The following is a 23490-nucleotide window of genomic DNA, read 5'->3' on the forward strand; positions in this document are numbered from 1 at the left end:
ATTTTCCTCTGTGAAGGAATTGGTGAGCCCTTCAGCTGTCCTACTTGCTAGTATTAAAGTGCCTCACTTTATCAAAGAGCCACGACTCTGTGTTTTGTTTGGCTAATACAGAAGTCCAGGGAAGGCTACCCTCCTAACCCTAGACGGGAGGGGAAACCTTTTTCCCTAACAATTTGGGGGCTCGTCCGGGATTGCCGCTTCTCTGGACCGGTGGATGGTCGGGACTCTGAATCCTTCTTGCCGGCACCTGGGTTGCTTTAACCCTAAAGGCTTCCCATCTCGCTTCCACCCACCGTGTCGGCGAAATAAGGCATCCCTAAAGGCACTAGGGTCTGGACCTATTGGTGAACACCGGCCGGTGGGAACTTGGTGAGTTCTGAATTTTTCTTTGTGATTGTCTAGACAACAGCCGGGGGTTCCGTCTTTGGGAAAAGATGGGCGGGGGGTCCAGGAGAACTGTTGATCCTTCTACGCCTCTGGGCTATATGTTAAAACATTATGATAGGGATATCAAGGCCTTACAATTGGATGGCAACAAAGCTTTGTATAAGTTTATATTTCTGTGTCAAGGTCCCTGGGTGGGAATGACGCAAGACGACCTGGAACCAGGAAATCGCTGGCCGGGGGAGGGAACATTTGAGTTACATAACATTGTTCATTTACGGAAAGTATTGTATGGTTTGCAACCGCGGCAACTTAAGTATTCTGATGTATGGATAAGGGAGGCCGAATGGCGCAAAAGCGCCAGTGTAACTACTAGTTTACGTGCTGAGGTAGAAAAACTGAAAGCCATGCGGCCTCCACCCTACAATCCAGAATCTAGTAATGCTGACCGGAAGCTAAATGCGTCAAAGTCTATTTATCCGCAACTCCCATTGAAAGAAGCGGGGGACCCTATACCATTGGAAGAATGTACCTGGCTATGGGGGTGGGGTACCGCAGCCTGACCCCGATGCACCCACGCCCCCGAACGGGAAGAGGAGCGGCCCCACTCTCCCGCTAGCTACCAATACCCCCACAACCGACACAGAGCTGGGGGATGATCCGGAGGCTGGCACCTCTACCAGGGGGTTGGCACGTCCTGCTCCGCGACACCCCAGTGATGCGACCCCTGCAAAGACCCGGTCTCACAGTTCTCTAGGCACACCTAAGGCAAAAGTTACTGGAGCTGCAATAGCTAGTGCAGTCCAAATGCCTATGCGACAACTGCCAAGTGGTAGAGGGGGGATACAGATGGTGTATGTCCCTTTTACCAGCACGGATCTAATGAATTGGTCATCTACTTTTCCCTCATTTCGACAGTGTCTGGAAGAATTTATTAAAAAGTTAAAGGGTATTTTCACAATGTATAATTGTAATTATGATGATGTGGAGATGATTTTGAATCAAGTGCTAAGTGAGGGTGAGAAGGAAACGGTGTATAAGAAAGCTAGAGAGGCGGTGCAAGGCAGGGCGGCTTATCCGCAAGAGAAACCTGAAATGGATTGGGATGTTCCGGAGACCGTTCAAGAGTGGGATAAAATGAGAAAGCGAATCTTAGAAGCATTAGAGGATATGTCTAAGCCTGTGTATGATTGGGGAAAGGTAGATGCATGTGTTCAAAAGCACGATGAGCACCCAGGGGAGTTCTTCCACCGCCTCTGTAAGGTTTTGAAAAACCACAGCGGCTTAGATCCAACCTCCCCTGTAGCAAAAACACAAGTGATCGGCCAGTATGTAAAAAACTTATTACCATTCGCTTGAAAGTATGTGTGTAGTCAACCAGCTTATGAAAACAAAACGCTGGAGGAGGTGATAGGGTTAGCAGCCCATGCCTGGAGGAATAGGAAGGAATTAGACACTAGGAGGTCCGAAAAGCTCCTTAATCTGCAGTTGCAAGGTTTCCAAGATGGCTCTCGGGGACGAGATGCAAGCCGTAGGAGGGGGAGGCTTTCGGGGACGAGGTGGAAGAGGAGGCAGCTCTACCCAGGGATGGGGACCACAAGGTCAGCACTTCCAGCCACGGCCTGGGAGGGCAGGGCCAGATGAGTGCCGGCGGTGCTGACAAAAAGGACCCTGGGCTGCCCAGTGCCCAAATTACCCCCTCCAGTCAGCTGACCCTCTTATGCAAGCCTACCAGAGGGTACAGGAAAGGGGGGGAGAAAAAGGGAGTACTGATTGAAAGCTAGCCGCCCACAATGCTTCATTCCCCCCGCCAGGAACTCCCTCCGCCTCTTGGACAGTGCAGTTGGATGCAAACCACCCGGAACTTCCAGTTGTGGTGGGAGGAAAAACTTATTCAGTGTTAATTGACACTGGGGCAGATAGAAGTACTCTACAGGACCCCAACCTTCCTACCACTTCTGTAACCGTAAAAGCTATAGGCGTTGGTGGCACCGTGTGCGCCCTTCCTCTAACTGCGGAGCAAACGGTCCAGCGTGGCCCGTTATCAGAGGATCATAGCTTTTTAATTGCAACTTCCTGTCCTGCAAATCTATTAGGCAGAGATTTGTTATGTAAACTACGAGCAACTATAACTTGCAGCCCGGAGGGGCTATATCTCTCAGTCCCTACTTCTGTCCCTGAAGCTACGGTAATGGCATTGTTAGCCACTAATGCCACCACAACGACACCCACTGCCCGCCTTGTCCCGGCTGAGTTATCTGATATTCCTGAAGCATTGTGGGCCTCGGCATCCACTGAAACTGGACTTTTAAAGGTTTATATCACTTACCGTACAGACATCCCTCTGCCCCGAAAAATGCAATATCCATTGCCTCAAGAGGCCATAGAGGGCATTCGGCCAGTCCTACAACAGCTTTTAACTCAAGGAATCATTAAAGAGGCTACCAGCCCTTGCAATACACCTATTCTTCCTGTTAAGAAACCCAAGCCTGGCCCCGATGGCAAACCGGTTTACCGTTTTGTGCATGACCTCCGACTGATCAATGCTATTGTGATCCCGAGAGCTCCGGTTGTTCCCAATCCAGCAACTATTTTAACTGCTATTCCCCCAGGAGCTACGTATTTTACTGTGATTGATCTGTCTTCAGCATTTTTCAGCATCCCTGTGCACCCAGACTCACAGTTCCTATTTGCCTTTACCTTTGACGGATGTCAATACGTATGGACCCGCCTCCCTCGGGGCTACAGGGAGAGCCCTACCATCTTCAGCCAGTATTTAAAGCAAGATCTGGACTCTATTTCATTGACTATGGGTTCTACTTTGATTCAATACGTTGATGATCTGTTATTGTGCTCTACAGCCAAGACTGCCTGTGTACAAGACACTAGAATCCTTCTTTTTGCATTGGCCGAAAAAGGTCACAAGGTGGCACTCTCCAAGCTACAGTTTGTCCAACCCAAGGTGGAATATTTAGGGCATTGTATTTCATATGCCTCTACTGCACTTACGCAGGACAGGATTGAAAGTGTTCTGAGTATGCCGAGGCCTACCACTAAAAAACAACTCCGCCAGTTACTGGGAGCAAGTGGCTATTGTAGAGCCTGGATTCCGGCTTATGCGGAGTTAGTGCACCCCCTCACCGATTTGCTGCTGGATTCTGTTCCCGAACCCCTGCCATGGACGACTCTACACAACAACGCCCTTTCCGCCCTCAAACAAGCATTAACTTCTGCACCAGCCCTGGGCAGACCGGATTACACAAAGCCTTTCACCTTGTTTTGCCATGAACAATCTGGCACGGCGTCCGGTGTGCTAACTCAGCCCTTTGGGCCTGGCCAGTGACCGGTGGCTTATTTTTCAGTCCTTCTTGACCCAGTGGCTCAGGGTCTTCTGCCCTGCCTCCACGCTGTTGCGGCTGCCGCTGTATTGGTTGAGAAAGCTTTGGGACTTACCTTGGGCCACCCTCTTCTAGTTCAGGTGTCTCATGCCGTTGCAGCGCTTCTTAATCGTGGATCCATGCAGCACCTCACAGCAGCCAGATTGACCGGGTACGAGTTGGCCTTGCTCGCCAATCAGGCTGTTACCCTACGCTGCTGCGAAGTCCTGAATCCTGCAACCCTTTTGCCTCTGCCTGAGGACAGGGAACCTCATAATTGCCTCCACTTGGTGGATTTGATCTCCACGCCTCGTCCTGACCTCTCCGATATTCCATTGCAGAATCCTGACCTCCAATTGTTTTGTGATGGCTCCGCCTGTCGGAACGAGTTTGGAGCCTTACAAGTTGGCTATGCAATTGTTACCCTGATGACAACGCTTGAAGCGCATGCCTTACCTACTCAAAAGTCAGCGCAAGCAGCAGAACTCGTGGCGCTTGTTAGGGCCTGTCAATTAGCTGAAAACAAAACTGTGGCCATCTATACTGACTCCAAATATGCCTTTTCAGTATGCCACTCTACTGGACAACTTTGGAAACATCGTGGGTTCCTTACCTCCAGTGGCTCTCAGATCTCCCGTGTTGCCTTGATTTCCACCTTGTTAGAGGCTATTCAACTTCCTGCAGCTGTTTCAGTTACACACTGTAAGGGCCACTCCCGCACCTCGGACGAGGTTTCCAAGGGAAATGCTGCAGCCGATTTGGCAGCCCGTCATGCTGCCCTCTATGGGGCTCCAGCCCCTTTTCCTTTTTTGGCACCCCTGCTACTGCAACCAGTGACGCCAACCGTTTTGCTCTCTGCCCAGCAGATGATGTCCCCGGCCGAAGTTAGCCATTGGAAATCCATTGGACGCCACCTAAATAAGGACAACCACTATGTCAGCCCAGACGGTCATCCGGTTCTCCCAAGACAACTCCTCCCTCAGGTTTCCCAGGCACTCCACCTGGCCTTGCACCTGGGAAAGGGGGGATTAGTGGCTCAAATGGAGTGGTAGATACCCTGGAGGGCAGGGATAGGATACAGAGGGACCTAGACAAATTGGAGGATTGGGCCAAAAGAAATCTGATGAGGTTCAATAAGGATAAGTGCAGGGTCCTGCACTTAGGACAGAAGAACCCAATGCACCGCTACAGACTAGGGACCGAATGGCTAGGCAGCAGTTCTGCGGAAAAGGACCTAGGGGTGACAGTGGGCGAGAAGCTGGATATGAGTCAGCAGTGTGCCCTTGTTGCCAAGAAGGCCAATGACATTTTGGGATGTATAAGTAGGGGCATAGCGAGCAGATCGAGGGACGTGATCATCCCCCTCTATTCGACATTGGTGAGGCCTCATCTGGAGTACTGTGTCCAGTTTTGGGCCCCACACTACAAGAAGGATGTGGATAAATTGGAAAGAGTCCAGCGAAGGGCAACAAAAATTATTAGGGGTCTGGAACACATGACTTATGAGGAGAGGCTGAGGGAACTGGGATTGTTCAGTCTGCAGAAGAGAAGAATGAGGGGGGATTTGATAGCTGCTTTCAACTACCTGAGAGGTGGTTCCAGAGAGGATGGTTCTAGACTATTCTCAGTGGTAGAAGAGGACAGGACAAGGAGTAATGGTCTCAAGTTGCAGTGGGGGATGTTTAGGTTGGATATTAGGAAAAACTTTTTCACTAGGAGGGTGGTGAAGCACTGGAATGCGTTGCCTGGGGAGGTGGTGGAATCTCCTTCCTTAGAAGTTTTTAAGGTCAGGCTTGACAAAGCCCTGGCTGGGATGATTTAATTGGGGATTGGTCCTGCTTTTGAGCAGGGGGTTGGACTAGATGACCTCCTGAGGTCCCTTCCAACCCTGATATTCTATGATTCTAAGTTGTTTTTTGCTCCGGGGGTCCATGCAGCTGCGAAGACCATCACTGCACAGTGTGAATTGTGTCAACGGTATAATCATCAAGGAGCAATCAAACCACAAGTTATGGGACATTGCAAACTGCCTGAGTACCCATTTGCTGTGGTCCAGATGGGCTTCATGGACTTACCACCAGTGGGAGGACTAAAACACTTGCTTGTCCTGGTTGACCTTTTTTCAGGGTGGGTTGAGCCTTTCCCCACTCGAAGGGCAGATGCAGTATCCGTAGCAAAGTGTCTCCTCAAGGAGATTGTTCCCCGCTTTGGGATAATGACTCGTTTGGAAAGTGACCAAGGCCCCCATTTCACTTCCCAAATTATTCAACACTTAGCGAAGGCCCTCAGCATAAAACAGGCCTTGCATACCCCCTATCATCCACAAAGTTCAGGAAAAGTAGAAAGGGTGAATGGGCTGATAAAAACCCAATTAGCAAAGCTATGCGAGCAGACTGGATTAAAGTGGCCTGAAGTGTTACCCATAGTGTTAACCAATCTTCGTAATACACCCCATAGGAAGCATTCATTGACACCGTTCAAAATTCTATTTGACCGACCCTTGCCGATTCCCCTAACCAGTGTAGACGGGTTTGCTCCAGCGAAAACTTCATTAATGGCTGGGCAAGATAAGTTGGCGGGTTATTGTCGCATGTTGCAAGATGCATTGAGTGATGCATGGGCCAGAGTAAAAGTTGCCCAACCTTTACCGCTTGATACTTGTGCGCACTCTCTTTTTCCAGGTGACTTTGTCTGTGTTAAAATCCATCGAAGGAAGCATTGCCTGGAACCAAGGTGGTCGGCCCCGGCCCAAGTCCTTCTGACTACTCTGACTGCAGTGAAGGTCGAGGGCATCAATAGATGGGTGCACTGCAGCCACTGTAAGAAGGCTCCTGCTCCAACATCCCCAACGACTGCCATCACGACTGCCGCTTCTACATGAACTGTGTACCAGTCGGTCAGCGGAATCAGAAGCAGTTATAGAACTGTGGAACATTAGTTATGCTGTTACAAATATTGTATTAATATTTTTTGTGTGTGTGTGTTGTTAGTAGCCGGTAGTGTTTATAATGTATGTATGGCTATGGGCATTAACCTGGGCCTCTGCCCTGGGGGGTTGGGATAAAAATACGTTTCTACAATTAGCCCAAAACTTAACCAACGCCTGGAATGTTAGTGATTGTTGGGTGTGTTCCCACTTCTCCTCCCATTCACTGCAAGGTTTCCCCATTTTGCTGGTTCCAGCGCTCCTCGATTCTTGGCAAAATGCGTCGGCGTGGTACGGCCAAAAGGGAAAAAGGGGAAGGGGATCCATAGATTTTAGGACTTGGATCCCAAACCATCGCCCAGACTTGCTTGTTAAGGCCCCCTTGTGCGTAGAGAAAAGGTCGCTACGCTCCCGAGGTAAAACTACACTGGGAAAATACCCAAAAACCCACTGTGAGAAAATTCTAATTTTGGGGAAAAATGCAAGCACTACTCTTTTGCAGTATCCCAATGGTACTGAGGTAGCCAGCTATGCCCATGCTGGAGGCTATGTGGGGTACATTCTCAGAGAAAATACGACTCAATTTGCCGGCCTTACATTATGGAACTTGGGGGGAATAGGACCCAATCCTGATGATTCTGCATCCCTGGTGGGATGATTGCAGGACGTTTCTCAGAACTCAGGGGGCAATAAAGGCAACTATAGCATAGTATTAGGAGATCACCATTTATGGTGGGTATGTGGTACTTGGGCAGGAAAAACCTTGCCCCCAAAGTGGTTAGGAAGATGCACGGTGGCCTTTGCCTGGCCAGGAGGGATGCATCGTAGAGACTTAATAGAAATCAAAGACACAACTCGACGAACCCGTCGAGATACCAGTTATAATCCTATTGTCGAGGAAGGCAGTGCAGGCATGCGAGCCTTCCATATTTTTTTTCCGTGGGTGGGGGTGGGCCAACTTGAATACGCTCTAAAAAATGTCAGCCGAAATGGAAATATTTACTAACGCCACTCGAGATGCAATCCAAGCCTTGCAAGAAAAAATAAGCTCACTAGCTCGCTACAGTATGCAAAACAGGTTGGCCCTGGATCAGCTTTTAAGTGCGCAGGGAGGGGTGTGCACATTTCTCAATGCCACATGCTGTCTTTATGTGAATCAAAGTGGACACATAGTCACGGATACTAATATAATTGCAAACATGTCAGCCTTCTTTCATAAGCAGGCCTATATTTCTCCCAGTGTGGGCTTTGACTTATGGGGCTGGCTCACCAGCTGGTTGCCTAACTTTGGATGGCTAAAAACTTTGTTTGTGTATGGAGTGGGATTCCTTATGATTGTGGGTCTGCTGTTCTGCTGTGTGTCCAGTTGTTGTGCCCTCTTCCACCGGGTATGTACCAAAGCCATGAGCCCAGCAAAGATATTATATATAAGAAAGGGTGGTGTTAACCAAGATGAAAAACATATGAACATGTTAAACAATGAATAATGAGCCATATAAGATAATTATCTTCAGGCTCAAAGGGGGGAACTGATAAAGAAAAGAACCAGAAAACAACCCTATAATCATGTAAAGCTAGGCTTCTGTCTTTTTTCTATGCTTATCAGTCTTCTCTCCAAGGTTATGGGTAGAAGGAATGTGAACTGTGTGTAACCTGTACTCCCTGTTTTGGGGAAAGAATTCCTTATACAGATAAGCCTCCATGTTCATACCTACCCCAGAACTTCAAACAGACTGGGTTAACTGGCTTGAACTGGAAGAGATATCACACTGTATGTTGAACCAGGCTATAAAAGCCCATCTCTGTTCTTTGTTTGGGGCTTCGCCATTTTCCTCTGTGAAGGAATTGGTGAGCCCTTCAGCTGTCGTACTTGCTAGCATTAAAGTGCCTCACTTTATCAAAGAAACACGCCTTTGTGTTTTGTTTGGCTAATACAGAAGTCCAGGGAAGGCTACCCTCCTAACCCTAGACGGGAGGGGAAACCTTTTTCCCTAACAGAGGCCTGCAGAATTGAGAAAATTGAAAATGTTAAAGTAGGCACAAAATGAAAAATCTAGAGGTTTCTCTTTAATTATCTGCTGCTTTCAACAGGTTTTGGATCACATCTTTCATTATTTTCTGATGAGGAAACACTCATTTTGCTCAGGTTTCAGAGTAGCAGCCACATTAGTCTGTATCCACAAAAAGAACAGGAGTACTTGTGGCACCTTAGAGACTAAGAAATTTATTTGAGCATAAACTTTCATGAGCTAGCTCACGAAAGCTTATGCTCAAATAAATTTCTTAGTCTCTAAGGTGCCACAAGTACTCCTGTTCTTTTTGCTCAGTCATCATGTCCCACTGCCTAGGAATATCTAAGTTGTCTCCGAATGTTAACTGTTGGGGATAGAAGAAAGTCAAATACAATTAACTTTCACAATGACCTTTAGTCATAGTAAAATAGTTTTTAATTTTCTTTTTCTTGTCTCTTCACTTTCAGCTGTGCATATACTGGTCACAGATTTAGATAAAGGGCCTGCTCCAGAACCCACTAAGGTCAGGGGGAAGTTTTTCAATTGACTTCATAGTGAGCAGACTAAAGCCAAGTGGAGTCAATAGAAGTCTTTCCAAAGCCAATTGTATTCTATGTATCAAGCCTATAGTAAGCACAAGAATACAGAGACAGAAAGAAAGATTTACACGTTGGAGGTATGTGGCTTCTCTTCTCCAGATTGATTATTCTTAAGAATGAAGGGGTTCCCTCTAGAAAGTAGACATGATTTCCCCCAGCTTATATTACATTTGCTTTTAACTTTCCTTCTGGCTTTCCCTACACACTGTTATTTCACTTTAATTATTTCAGTTCATTAGAACTGCTTAGTTCACTGTCCAAATTGACTGTTAGGTGCTTTTTGCCATTGTATCTACTTATAAGTATTACTTAGAGGTACTTGCTTATTGTAATTGAGTGACACTGAAAATGCTCACTCCTGGAATGACATCTCATCCAGAAATAAAGTGCAGCAAAACCCTTGCTGTCAGAATTTACATACTCCAAGAAAATTAGAATTGAGTGATTGATGCACCCAAAATTACCTCAAATGTTCTCTCACTTGTCCTCATTATTTTGTAATCTACTGTCTTATGCAAAATTGCATCTGTAAGTATATGATCCATTCTCTCACTGCTGATATTTTATCTGACATTTGATTATCCTTTAACAAAAAGTAATTCCCTGTGGTTTTTCTCTTTGGATGTCTTTCTAAGATACCGTAGGCAGACATTTCTAATGACACATCAGTCAGGTCTAAGGTTCAGTATGCTGGCATCTGTATTTTGAAGTCATTTTAGCAGATTCCACATTGGCTAGATGGTGGCATGTTTGAAAAAGTTACAAACAGAGCAACAGTGACTCATAACCACTTCTTATGCTCACTTCCAGCACCTAGCGCAGACTCAAAACACTCAAATGAGCTGAACAAAGGCAAGAGAAGAGCCGATGCCACACAGCACACTCACTCCCTCCTAAGCCTCAGTGCCTCAGCGTAAGGATCTGGGGACTAGAATCCAGGTCTGCACAGCTTGGGACAGCTGATATTTCCACAGTGCTACCAGGAGAACATGCAGAAGCACAGCCAGGGAACACGGCGGAGAGTGGATGCTGCAGGAAATACTGCCTAAGAGGCCCAGAGTGACAGCACCCTGTGGCTCTCTGATTGGCCAAACAACCCTGCTTAACTCCAGGGGTTGCCCCATAAAATTGTCTGGGCAACCATGCAGATTTCAGCCTGCTGCAATGCCAGACTTTGCTTGATCTACTGACCCCAGCCTGCTTTTGACCCTGATTCTTGCCTCCTTATTCTAGCCTGGTGCTACCTCTAATCTCCAGTCTCCAACCGCAGCCTGACTCTGACTCTTGCTTACGGGATCTGGCTCTTGTGATTCCTCCAACTCCTGCTTGGCATCTACCATCCCTGGTGTGCAGACCTCAGTCCAACTATTACTGCTAGGCCAGACCACTTACGCCTCGATCCCTTACACTCAGACAGTCCTTACATGTACATACATTTATGATTTCAGGGAGCATAGCCAGCTAGATAAGGCAGAGAGGGGAAGATGTTATTTTATGTGGCAAATCCCGCTCCCCCAACAAATCTGCACCATTTCTGGTAAGTTTAATCTTCAGTGGGTATATCCTTGCAACATTAACTTCCATTCTGCACCTTCTAACTCACTCTGAGGGGTATGGTAGTCGGCAGGTGTGGACTGGTAACCATTACCACTGTGTTGCTAGGAAGGAGGGAGAAGCATAGGCAGTGTACAGATGCACAGAGATTGACAATGTTGGGCTTCCCATGGTTCCTCACAAGGAAGGCCTTTCCTCTTACTTCTTCCCACTGGCAATGATCTCTTCCTGCAAGGGGATAAGTCAGGCTTTCTTGGAGCTGAAACTTGTCAAGCTCTGATATTACTTTTTTCTTTCTATGCAAATTTTGTACCAGTGGCAATTCTATGTGGGCCTTCACCGTAAACAATTAATTTTAAAATGCCTACTGTGTACTTGAAGTCCAGGTATGAAACTTTATTTGTTGTGCTTACACCATGAAAAATGTTACAATAAAAGTTCACAAACTACTGGTAACACTCGGCCCTAAGAGAACAGTGACTCTAGGAATGTTTCCCAAATCTTGGTGGATTACCAAAATACTTAGCTAACGAAGTAGAAAATAATTAGCGCTTCAGGCAGCTGCTCTATCTTGTAGTTGTTCTAACCAAGCTGCACCCCCACCCCCACAAACTCACACTGAACAGAAAACGAATACATGAATCAAGCCACAATAAGCTGACAAATAATTAGGTCTCTCACTGGTGGGAGCTGAGGAAATGGAATGGGAGAGGGATATTGGAGACATGCCAATTACGCATATATATGGATCAAGGGCCATCTAGCGGACACAAGGAATGGCTAATTGTGGGATATGGGGCATATGATTGCAGCGTGCACCTTACTGCTGCTCCAGAAAGTAGCAATGTGCATGCTGGGTGGTACACAACGAGCTTCAGCACGTGTGCTAGCTAGGCAGCAATGAGAGCTGCAGCATTTGTGCTAACTGAGCAGCGGCACATGCCTCTTAGCTAGGAGATCATAACTTCTTAGCTTGGATGGCTGGACAGATCTTTCTGTCAACACTTCTGACAAATATAAATGAAGCACTGATTAAAATTGACAGCTTGTTTTTCTTCCCTTAACATATTCCCTTAAAGCCCAAGTGGTTTCGTTTCATTTCCTAATGGGCAGGTATCCAGATCACATACAAACCCCCCAACACGATTAGTGCTGGCGTTCTCTCTGGCAGCCTCAGCAGAGACCCAAAAGATAAATAAGCATGCTGACTGTCCACCAAGGAGCTGTCAGTGGTCCTTTCACAGTCGGACAGGGGCATATTAATGGGGAAAGGCTGATATATCACTGTCCATGCTTATCTAGTCTGTGGCTATTCAGAGGCTTTCAGGCTCCAAAGCTGCCAGCCCAGCACCTTTAACGTGCACTTAAAGCAAGGCAGTATGGTCCAGTGGACAGCACATTGTACTAGGAGTTAGGCATGGCTGTTATTGATCACAATGACTTACTGTGTGATCTTGGCCAAGTCACTTCACCTCTTTGTACCTCAGTTTCCCCATATGTAAAATAGACATAATGATACTTAACCTTCCTTTGTAGAGTGCTTTAGGATCTCTAAATGAAAAGCTTTATGAGAGCTAATTGTTATTATTAAGGAAAGAAAAGGTTCAGCTTCTCCACTGATTTTCTGTAGGCTGGTTCCTCTTTTGTTGGATTATTTTCTTTAATAAGATTTTCTTTATTGAGATTCATAAATAAAAATTACATGGCAAACAATAAAGGGAAAAGGGAGGAAACAAAACAAAAGCAACAAATGGATGCAAATACTGCAGTGCTCAAGGGTACTAAATTCTGAAAAGAGGAGCCTACGCAAAACAATTACAAGGAACATGATCTGAAAGTATCTCAGGAGATTGCAAAAAGGACCCCTCCAGCTCAGAACACAAGTCAACAGTAGCATCTGTAGTTTATGTTTTAGAAACTGAAAATTGTTCAAGGAAAACAGGACGAAATTTCTATTGGTGATTGGAATGATTTTTAAAATTGCTTCCAAAGGAGCAGAAAGAGGGTAAGGGATTAAAGGGAGAGTAAGAGACACACAAACAGTAAATAGACACAATAGCACAAGAGCCATAAATATCAGGTGAAATGTTCAGAAGAGTCAGCAAGGTTGGAATGGCAGTTCCCGAGGAATGTTGTGCTCACGGGAGAGGATTTGTACAGAGGGGGTGGGAAGCATGATTTTGAAAAGCTGTCAATCCAACTCCACTTGGAACTGAAGTTCCAATCCCATGATTCACAGAACATCTGTGAGTATAGGAAGCCCACTTCATGGCTTCCTGTGCCCTTCTCAGAAGCTATGCCTGTGTTTTACCTACACAGTGAGAAGAAAGCACAGAAAAGGACTTCAGGCTAGCCTAACCAGCTTTACTGTTCAGATGGATTTCTGCTCAGAGACTGCTACAACGATTTCCACTAATTATGGATCCGGCCCAACAGTTTTATTCCTTAACTCTTTCACTGCCTATCCTCCATGGTAACTGCTGTGTAGCTTTAGTCCATTAAACAACATATCACACTCAAAAGGTTAACATTACTTGCCCAGAATTTGCTGCTGTTTCCCATAGTTCAATCAAATAACTCTCTCATTTCAACTGGATGACAAACTTTATCACCATTATTTCTCTCAGTTCAATTGCTTATTTCTATAATGTCCTTTATCTGGAATATTTTGCTCATATTTTGCTCAGCACAATTTCCAAACTTTTTTCTAGTACTCATTATAAAGTTCTTTACAGATTTCAGAGTAGCAGCCATGTTAGTCTGTATTCGCAAAAAGAACAGGAGTACTTGTGGCACCTTAGAGACTAACAAATTTATTTGATCATAAGCTTTCGTGAGCTACAGCTCACTTCATCGGATGCATTCATCGATGAAGTGAGCTGTAGCTCACGAAAGCTTATGCTCAAATAAATTGGTTAGTCTCTAAGGTGTCACAAGTACTCCTGTTCTTTACAGAGGCTCTCTTCCCCATATTCTTTAATTCTGCAATACTAGATCATGCTTTTACAATTCTATCTACATTCATTTACTGATTGACAGAGAACAAACTCTTCCCTATTCCTTAGAATAAGGTCAATGTTTTGGGGAACTGAGAGGGGAAGGATTACTCTAGGAAATTTGTTGACTCCCTCCCCCGCAAACCCCCCCCCCACCATTCTGATTACTACTACCTGAATATTAATCTACAATACCATACATCTGTCTGTTTCCTGCATCTTGTTCAATCTTACATAGATGTTCTTCATCTCTCAAAAAATGTGTATTTACAGAAGTCGATGGCCAGAAAAGCATTTTCTGTAATGAGGTTTTTTCCCCTTGCTGCCACTTATGCCAGAGATATTGCTTTGTTTTCTGAAGTTCAGCATGCCCTTGTTAAAAAAATTATCTTTTGGTTTTTAGCCTTTATCTTGCTAAGCATCCATATTCTTGAAGGGACTGTTTATATTGAGAAAGTCATCACGTAAGGACACAACCTTGTGTTGACGATGGAGTTGTGCCATTCAACGTGCCAGCCTCCGTCTACACTGAGTGCCTAGTCATGTTTAGGATTGTGTTAGTTACCTTGATTCCTCAGGGTCATGTTCTAACATGGTGTCCTTTCCCAGAGCGGGGAAGCCCACAAAAGTCTGTAATGCTGGATGTTAGAATATGAGCTTGCAGCGCAAACAGCCTACACAGCTAAACCAAAACAAACTATAGCCTTGGAATTAGCTCGGATTCTAACCAACACCACAGCTACATTAGTGACTGAATCAAGGCTAATTCCAAATATAAACAAAGCTTCAATCTTCCCATGCATGGAGCATTTAAAAAAAAAAAGGTTTTAACAAATACAATGGCCTTCTCCTTTCCCGAGTATAACAACAATTCAGACTCAAACGAAAAAGCTCGCTCTCTCCTTGGGTACAAACAGCAGTGCAACATTCACCCTTTTCTTTAACCCACTCTCCTCAGGACTGGAGCACTCTACTTGCTTCCTTCCCATTTCAGCCCAGCAGCTTTCTAAATTGGCTACTAAGCCCATCTGCATATTCACCTTAGACCTTAACCCTTCACTTCCTTCTCTTACTCCCCTGCAGTTGCCAGGAAAACAGAGAGTTAGCCTGGATCCTCTCAGTTGCCTGGGTGACTCATGTGACTCAGATGATTTGTACACCCACTGTCACACTGGGCTACTTTAGATGAATGTCTCAAAAACAGTCTAGTTCAGGGGTTCTCAACCTTTTTCTTGCTGAGGCAAGGGTGGGGGGGGAGGACTCTGGGCCTGTGGGGGGGCGGACCCTTGGACATAGGCATAGTTTGACTTCTATTGGGGGATGGGGGCAAGGGCTGGCGGGGCAAGGGCCAGCTCCGCTCAGCAGGGAGGGAGCGTCAACTCCACCCCCGACTCACCTAAGGAGGCCACCCAGCCTGTCTGGGTTGTGGGGGGATGCTGCCAAAAATATAACTCAAAGGTGGGACTCAGCTCAAAAAGTTTGAAAACTGCTCAGGGTGCCTGCATGGGGTAGCTAGGGGCTGTGTGCAGTGAGGGGAGTAGCTCGGTGTGCAGGCAGGGAGGTAGGTAGGGGCTGTGTAAAGGCAGGAGGGTAGCTAAGGGTGCAGGCAGGGGATAACTAGGCGCTGTGTACAGGCCGTGGGTAGCTAGGGGCTGTGTGCCAGGCGGGCTCCCCCTGCAGGGGCTGCTCCCCAAGGGCTCTGCCAGTCCCAGAGCCGAGTCTCCCCACCCGGGCAGCTCTTACCAGCTGCGTGAGCAGTCGGAGGGGGGCTGGGAGCTGAGGAGAGTGGCTGCCAGCTTCAGCGCCGTGCCCCTCCCAGCTTCAGTCCCGCAGGGGGGCGCCAGGGTTCCTAGCTTCAGCCCCACAGGGGACACCGGGGCTTGGGGCACTTGATTTCAACTGCAGAGCCCCGCAGACCCCCTGAAAGGGCTTGTGGACCCCCAGGGGGCTGCAGACCCCCAGCTGAGATGCGCTGCTCTAGTGTTCATACTGGAATGGAGGACCATTAATTTCTCCTGTTGTAACAGCCATTTGTCCATCTAGCTTGGGTTCCTACATATGACAGTGGCCAATACATAATGGTTCCAAGTAAGGCACTTCCCCCCAACTAGCAGTAACATGGTTGATTGTGCAATGTTGTAGATAGGATTCAGGAAAGAAAATGGGGAAGAAAAATTTCTTCCTACTGTGATAGATTTACAGCTTGTAGGATGAGATTTGATTACCCTTTCTATCACTGCTACCAAAGTCAAGAAATCCTTGTAAATGATCCCATTCTTTTAAAAATCTCTCCGTGATATTGGATTCCATCCTGTGGCAATGAACTGTAGAAGCCGACTATATGTTGCATCAAACACTATTATTTCTTTTCCTTTATTTGAAATGCGCAGCCCTTTCATATTACTGAGTCTCCTTATTCGGATGTTAGCTAACAGAGTAAACAGGAAGGACTAAACAGCCCCTACATAATTTTGATTACTTCAGTCAAAGTGCCTCTAACCATTCTCCCTTCTGGTCTAAAGAATGTAAGATCCCATCATATGTCAACACACTTGTCACAGTCTCCACTTGTCACTCGTATGCAGTGAGTAGAAGAAAGTGCCTTCATCCTCTGTTGGGGCCAGGAACTTACTTCCTTTAAAGTATAATGAAATAAAAGGCAGTCTGCAATATCTGATGTGTGACATCTGCTAGCTGTCTGTTAGCATTCACATGTTTTGACAGAAATAGCTGACCAATTTATGGTAACTACATCTGAATACTGAGATATCTGCTCTGTTCCCTTGGTGTCAGGGATCAGAATGCCATTATTTTTCTCCTCCAACATATTTCTCATATCCTCAGACATCAAGTCAAAAGGGTCAGCATCTATGATAAAATGACATATGTGCAAGTGATACGTTTTCAAAATAGCAGCAGCCTCACTTCTTTGTAAGTGCAGTTCATTCTCAAAACCTTTACATATTTACTGCTTGGAAACCTAGTGCTATTTAGTACAGAAGCACAGGTTTCCCTGCCTTGATGACTGCACATGTTCTTCTCCTTAGCCTGGTCAGTGGGAAGAAATCATTTCCCTCAACACTCTCAAAACATTTTTGATGAAGTCTGAACTTGCTCAGAAAAATTTCACTTGGGAGTCATTTGTGGCTGTGAAGATGGAACTGGGACGGGTCAGAACCCTTGGGGTCACCCCATCTCAAAGCTCTGTGGGAGCAGCAGCAGCTGCATGTCATTACCTTTTGGGATCCGTTGAAAAGGAATGAGCAAAGTCAGCTCAGTGTTGCTCCTTCAACTCCTGTAGGGATACATAGTCAAAACACTATACAAGACAACAGATAGTTCAATTAGCATCAGCATAATTGTCTTATCTCTCTCTACTGCCATGAGGCCACCACTCATCCAACAATGTGGCCAGACTAGAAAGAATCCAGGATACATGCAAGAGCCAGGTGAGGACAAGATCATCAATTATTGAGGATCGTCAGAAGTCATAATGTTTGTTCAGGTCCCTAAGGTTTCACTAAATGAAGCCTAGATTTTTGTATTTTTGTTTATTTGCTATTTTCTTGAACCATAAAACAAGTTTACCTAAAGGCCTTTAAGTCAAAAGTTTGATCACCCCTTGATTGGAGATGAGGGAGGAGGCTGCAGAGTTTGCAGGGGTATATGCCAGGAGGCTCTCTAGCAGTTGGGGTTTTGTAATGAGAGTAAGAAACTGTCAGTTTATGGGGAGCCTGGAGAGTAGATCAGATGATACATGCTTGTGCAAACTTAGCACTGCAGTTTGTTATACAACATGAAAAAGCTTACCCAAAGCATGTGTCATAATTACAGCAGTAATCCTGAAGCAATTATAGTTGCATGTGGGGAGAGCTCACCTTTAGACACTTAGGAGCTACCTTACAGAACTTGTCTTAATAAAAAAGGATCCTCCTTCCCCTTTCCCCCTTCTCTCTCCAAAAAAACCCCCAAACATACATATTGATTGCTCATCATATTTATTGAATGGAGGGTAATTCTTAAGGGTGGGAAAAGAGAAGGAGGGGCATTTTTGATCAACTGTGGTAGAGCAGGTTTGCTGGGGCACTTGTACACAGATACACTAATGGGAGAATGGTCTGAGGGAACTGGTAAACAAAAAACATCAAGTTTTGTACTTTTTCACATTTTGCTTGTATGTCACCTCTTTTACTGTCTATTCAGATTGTAAATTCTTCAGGGCTTGGACCATCTCATACTTGGTGTTTATGCCAATGAGGCCCCAATCCAAATTTGTGTCTCTCTGAGCACTACTGTAATACAAATAAACCTATACCATCATCAGCTAGGAATTGTCTGACAAATATTCTGTTTATCCTGTTTAGCAAATAATCTGTTTATCCTGTTTAGCAAAGTGGTCCCAGGATACTCCTGTCTTGATTACTCACATGTGGAAATTGCATGCAGTTATTTTTTACATTATTCAGTTAAAGAATCATAGGACTGGAAGGGACCTCGTGATGTCATCTAGTCCAGTCCCCTGCATCATGGCAGGATAAGTATTATCTAGACCATTCCTGACAGGTGTTTGTCTAACCTGCTTTAAAAAAATCTTCAATAATGGAGATTCCATAACCTTCTTAAGCAATTTATTCCACGGCTTGATCACCCTGACAACAAGGTTTTCCTAATGTCCAACCTAAACCACCCTTGCTACAATTTTAGCTCATTGCTTCTTGTCCTATCCTCAGAGGTTAAGGAGAACAATTTTTCTCCCTCCTCCTTGTAAAAATCTTTATGTACTTGAAAACTTATGTCCCCACTCAGTCTTTTCTTCTCCAGATTAAACAAAGTCCGTTTTTTTTTTTAAATCTTCCCTCATAGGTCATGTTTTCTAAACCTTTAATCACTTTTGTCCCTCTTCGCTGGACTATCTCCAATTTGTCCACATCTTTCCTGAAATATGGCACCCAGAACTGGACATAATACTCCAGTTGAAGCCTAATCAGCACAGAGTAGAGCGGAAAAATTAGTTCATTGTCTTGCTTACAACACTCCTGCTAATACATCCCAGAACAATGTTTGATTTTTTTGCAACAGTGTTACACTGTTGACCCATATTTAGCTTGTGATCCACCATGACCCCCAGATCCCTTTCTGCAGTACTCCTTCCTAGGCAGTCATTTCCTATTTTGTATGTGTACAACTGATTGTTCCTTCATAAGTGGAGTACTTTGCATTAGTTCTTATTGAATTTCATCCTATTTACTTCAGACCATTTCTCCAGTTTGTCCAGATCATTTTGAATTTTAATCCTATCCTCCAAAGCACTTGCAACCCTTCCCAGCTTGGTATCATCCGCAAACTTTATAAGTGTACTCTCTATGCCATTATCTAAATCATTGATGAAGATAATGAACAGAACTGGACCCAAAACTGATCCCCGTGGGACCCCATTTGATATGCCCTTCCAGCTTGACTATGAACCACTGATAACTACTCTCTGGGAATGGTTGTATTTCCCTAGTTTGTTCATGAGAAGGTCATGCAAGGCCGTATCAAAAACCTTACTGAAGTCAAGATATACCACATCTATTGCTTCTCCCCTATCCATAAGGCTTGTTACCCTGTCAAAGAAAGCTATTAGGTTGGTTTGACACTCTTTGTTCTTGACAAATCCATACCGTTACTTATCTCCTTATTATCTTGTAGGTGTTTGCAAATTGATTGCTTAATTATTTGCTCCTTTATCTTTCTGGGTACTGAAGAAGGTACCATAAAATGTAATCCTGAAAAAAAAAGATATTAATGTATTATAATACCACCGGGTTGGATTTACACAATACTTTGAATCTCCAAAATACTTTGCAATGATTAGCCAATTAATCCTCATCATCCCCTGTTTGGTATGTAAACTATAGGTATGAACATCAGCTCCTTTATTCAGATTTTTTTTTTTAACATTTCTCTTAACATTACTTGAGACATATTGGTTATGAAACACAATTGTCCGCTTCTATCCCCAACTGGTAAATATGCTACCTATACACAGTTTAAAAAAAAAAAAAAGATGCCCTGTGGTTTGCAACTGCATAGACCCACAAAGGCAAGAGACAGCCTAAATTGTTTTATGGAGAACACAAGCAAATATTAACAAAACTTCTGAAAAGCCTGGAATGTGAAAAATAGTTTTTCATAGAGAGAAAAGAAAAATCAGAATTTCCATCCCACAAATGTGTGTATATCCATATGTATATCTGGCCCAGGAGCCCAGCCCATAGAAGAGAATGGGGGCACAAAGCACCCAAACTACAACTCCCATGAGGAACCAAGACAACTTAAGCAGATGCAGTTTAATGTCAAACTGACCCTTACAGCTTTTTTTTAAATGGTGGACTGATATGAGTCATTCATAGCATGTTATCTCAACTATGAGTTGCAAACGCATTTCCCCTAAATAGCTGGATAGAGAAAAAGTACTTTTAAAATGGTATTTTTCTTTCATAGCCTGATACACAAGGTTTTGCTAGAGTTACCTTGATCTACAAGTATCATAAGCATTAAATAACAAAATACCCATCTAATAGAACATTTGAATAACAGCAAACACAACAAGCTCAAAGCTGACTCATCCTGTGTCACTGCTTCCTCCCTATAGGTCCATCTCAATAGCGCCACACAGTCAGTAACCCTCTTCCTTTCTCAATTATTTTATACTAAACACCAGCATAATTTGTTCATCCAGGCCATTGTCAACATTATTTAGGATTTCATTCCCTATGTGCAGGCAGAAACCCAAAAACTATTTCCAGAGTTGACCAACGGAACACAAAAGCTCTCTCTCAGAATAAAGAAAAGGAGTACTTGTGGCACCTTAGAGACTAACCAATTTATTTGAGCATAAGCTTTCATGAGCTACAGCTCACTTGATGAAGCAGGCTGTAGCTCACGAAAGCTTATGCTCAAATAAATTGGTTAGTCTCTAAGGTGCCACAAGTACTCCTTTTCTTTTTGCGAATACAGACTAACACGGCTGCTACTCTGAAATCTCTCAGAATAATGTTTTTCAAACATTCTTTCATTCTTACTAGCGACATACAAGCCTTCTGAAGTGTAAGGCTCTGCAAACGCCTCAAAAACTCTTTTTTGGATTAGCAAAAACAAGTTCAAGTTTTTAAACGTGTGCTGTGTTATTTAGTGACGCTAATAACAAAGTTTTTTTTCTGTACTCTGGTTTGATTACACATGCTGTCAACCAACAACTCTGCAAATCAGGAACTGGATATTTGAGTGTAAAATTCAGAGTTGGCATGTATGTAGTTTGAAGTCTGCTTTCATCCCAAATTCAAGCAGAGGAGCTAAACATTCATTTTTTGTGAGTATTCACACTAGTAGAGCTTGAATACTGAAATGACCACAAAGTTAACATGGAAGGGTTGCAAACACAATACGGTTGTCAATTTTGCTTCGATGTATTCCTGGAGATTTAATCATGACATAATATTTAATTAAAGATTCATCTTTAATTCCTGGAGACTCCAGGCCAATCCTGGAGGGCTGGCAATCCTAAAATACAGTCACATAAACAAGTGCCCTATTTGTCCAAGCCATAGAGCTATATATGATTCATCTATGTCATGTTACTGTCACCACTCAACCTACGCACAAGCAGCGATGGAGTCAGTTCCTGAGGATGCACTTTTATGATTCAAAGGAAGGAGGAAAAGCCTGGGGCTTCATGAAAGAGATAGAATTTTCTCCATTTGATTTGGTGAATTTTTTCCACATGTTTTCTAAAAATCAAAGTTCATGTCAGTCTGAAATTTCATTTTGGAATGTTATGTGGAAGCAACCCTGTTCATCAACCCTCTGGAGGGCTATATTTCTTTTAGTACATGTCACATGTATCACAATCACAAACCCAAACATTCCCTTTAAAAACAAACATTCCCAAGAAGGCTCAACAAGTTAAAACATTTGAAAAGGAAACTCCAATATTCAATTTGCTAATAAAATAGTCAACAATTTCTACTCAACTCCTTTTATTCTGTATGTTTCCCAAACTGTTCCCTGTCTCCATCTCATGTGCTCCCTTTAATACTCTACAGTTGGTAAATCAAATTTAATCAATTATCAAACCCAATACTACCATAATTACTAAAATGTGCTTCTACATTCAGTGTTACAGGAAAAATCTTTAATGGTATGTTAATATTTTGTATCAACATGTTAAGTATTCATAAATGGCCCAAACAAAATCTACGTAATTACTAGCAATCTGAATTAACTGACTCACCTACGTCTTAAAATGTTACAGTCCATGTGCAATTAGATAATTAAATACAAAAACAACTATTGAAGAGCTTCCAAAGGAAAAAGATAAATTATTACACAGTTATACTGAACCAAATTCCTTCTGAATGTAATTTCATTGAAGTTACAATTATGGATCTGAAATGTTTGAGAGACCAGATGGACAAACGGCCCAAGTGTTGGACTGGGAATCTGTGCACTAAGGCCCAGTGCTCCCCTATGCTGTGTGGGGTGCGGAAGAGCCAATGCAATCAGAAAAGAGACAGCATAACTTTGCTGCATCCTTGGGCAGAATCTGGGCAACAGCCCTCTACATAGTATGACATAAAAAAAATACTAGATTCGAAGATTAAGGTTGCAAAGCTGGAAAATACCACAATTAAGGAGAAACTGCAAAATTAAGGAAACACTGTGTAACCTGAATTCCACCCCCTTGTATTTATGCATTATGATATAGTCTTCAATTATACAATCATGTACTATTTTTTCTAAAGAACACTGCCTCAAAAAGTGTACAGGATGGATGGCGTTCACTAAATGAGGAGCTAGTCAATATTTTATTTTCTCATCATTGTACAATATGTGGCCCTATGCCTAGTTTACCGCTCGCTATTCAAACCCTGCTCTGAATGAAGAAAGGATTTGAGTATCAAGCCCTTACTTTCTTAAGTGCTTTGGGATCTCTTAGGATGCAAGTCTGTATGTTAATAGAAGTAATTACAGAGACAGTCTGTATATAAATTTAAGTAACTTTTATTAGATATTGTCCTGTGCAATCAGTACCTCTTAAAAGAAGGTCTTACTCAAGTTTGACATGTACCACTAAGGCAATTTAAATTAACTTCCTTTCTGCAATATATGCAGAGGAACCAAGGCATTTTAATGGTAATTTCACTCCCTTTTTGCCATGAATACTGTGGCAAATCATACCTTTTAGGTAGGCTTAATGATCTATGGATCTCATTTAATTATATGCAGGTGAAAAGAATGATTACTTCTCCCCTATTTGTGCTGAAAACTACAAAAAATAACCCAAACCCCCCAAATATTTTTTTAAAAAAATCAAAAAAATCAGGCATTTAAGAAGAATTCTTCTTCTCCCACTGATGTTAAATCTCTTTAATAAACACCTTGCCTTGTGTCCATGAAGCCTTGACGTTTCAAATGCAGCCTCTAGGTAAGGTGATATACTGGCAATGTTGCCTAGCTACCAGTATTTATCATTGTAAAGCACACTGCTTGGGAATTAAGTGTTCTAATCAGTCTAAACAGAAAAGAGTATCAGACTTCACTTTGTTTACTAGGGGATGAGAAACACTCAAACACAGAGTTATTTCACAGTTAGGAGGG

General features: G+C 43.8%; 1 protein-coding gene across 1 annotated transcript; it reads left to right on the forward strand.

Annotated features, from left to right (window-relative positions):
• Positions 1-2575: 2575 nt before the first annotated feature.
• LOC144264239 (uncharacterized) lies at positions 2576-4813 on the forward strand. Its single transcript, XM_077815844.1, is given in 1 exon segment — positions 2576-4813. A coding segment is annotated over 1 exon segment (2238 nt).
• Positions 4814-23490: the final 18677 nt, after the last annotated feature.

Source organism: Eretmochelys imbricata, chromosome 1, assembly GCF_965152235.1.
Source record: "Eretmochelys imbricata isolate rEreImb1 chromosome 1, rEreImb1.hap1, whole genome shotgun sequence".
Classification (NCBI taxonomy): Eukaryota; Metazoa; Chordata; order Testudines; family Cheloniidae; genus Eretmochelys; species Eretmochelys imbricata.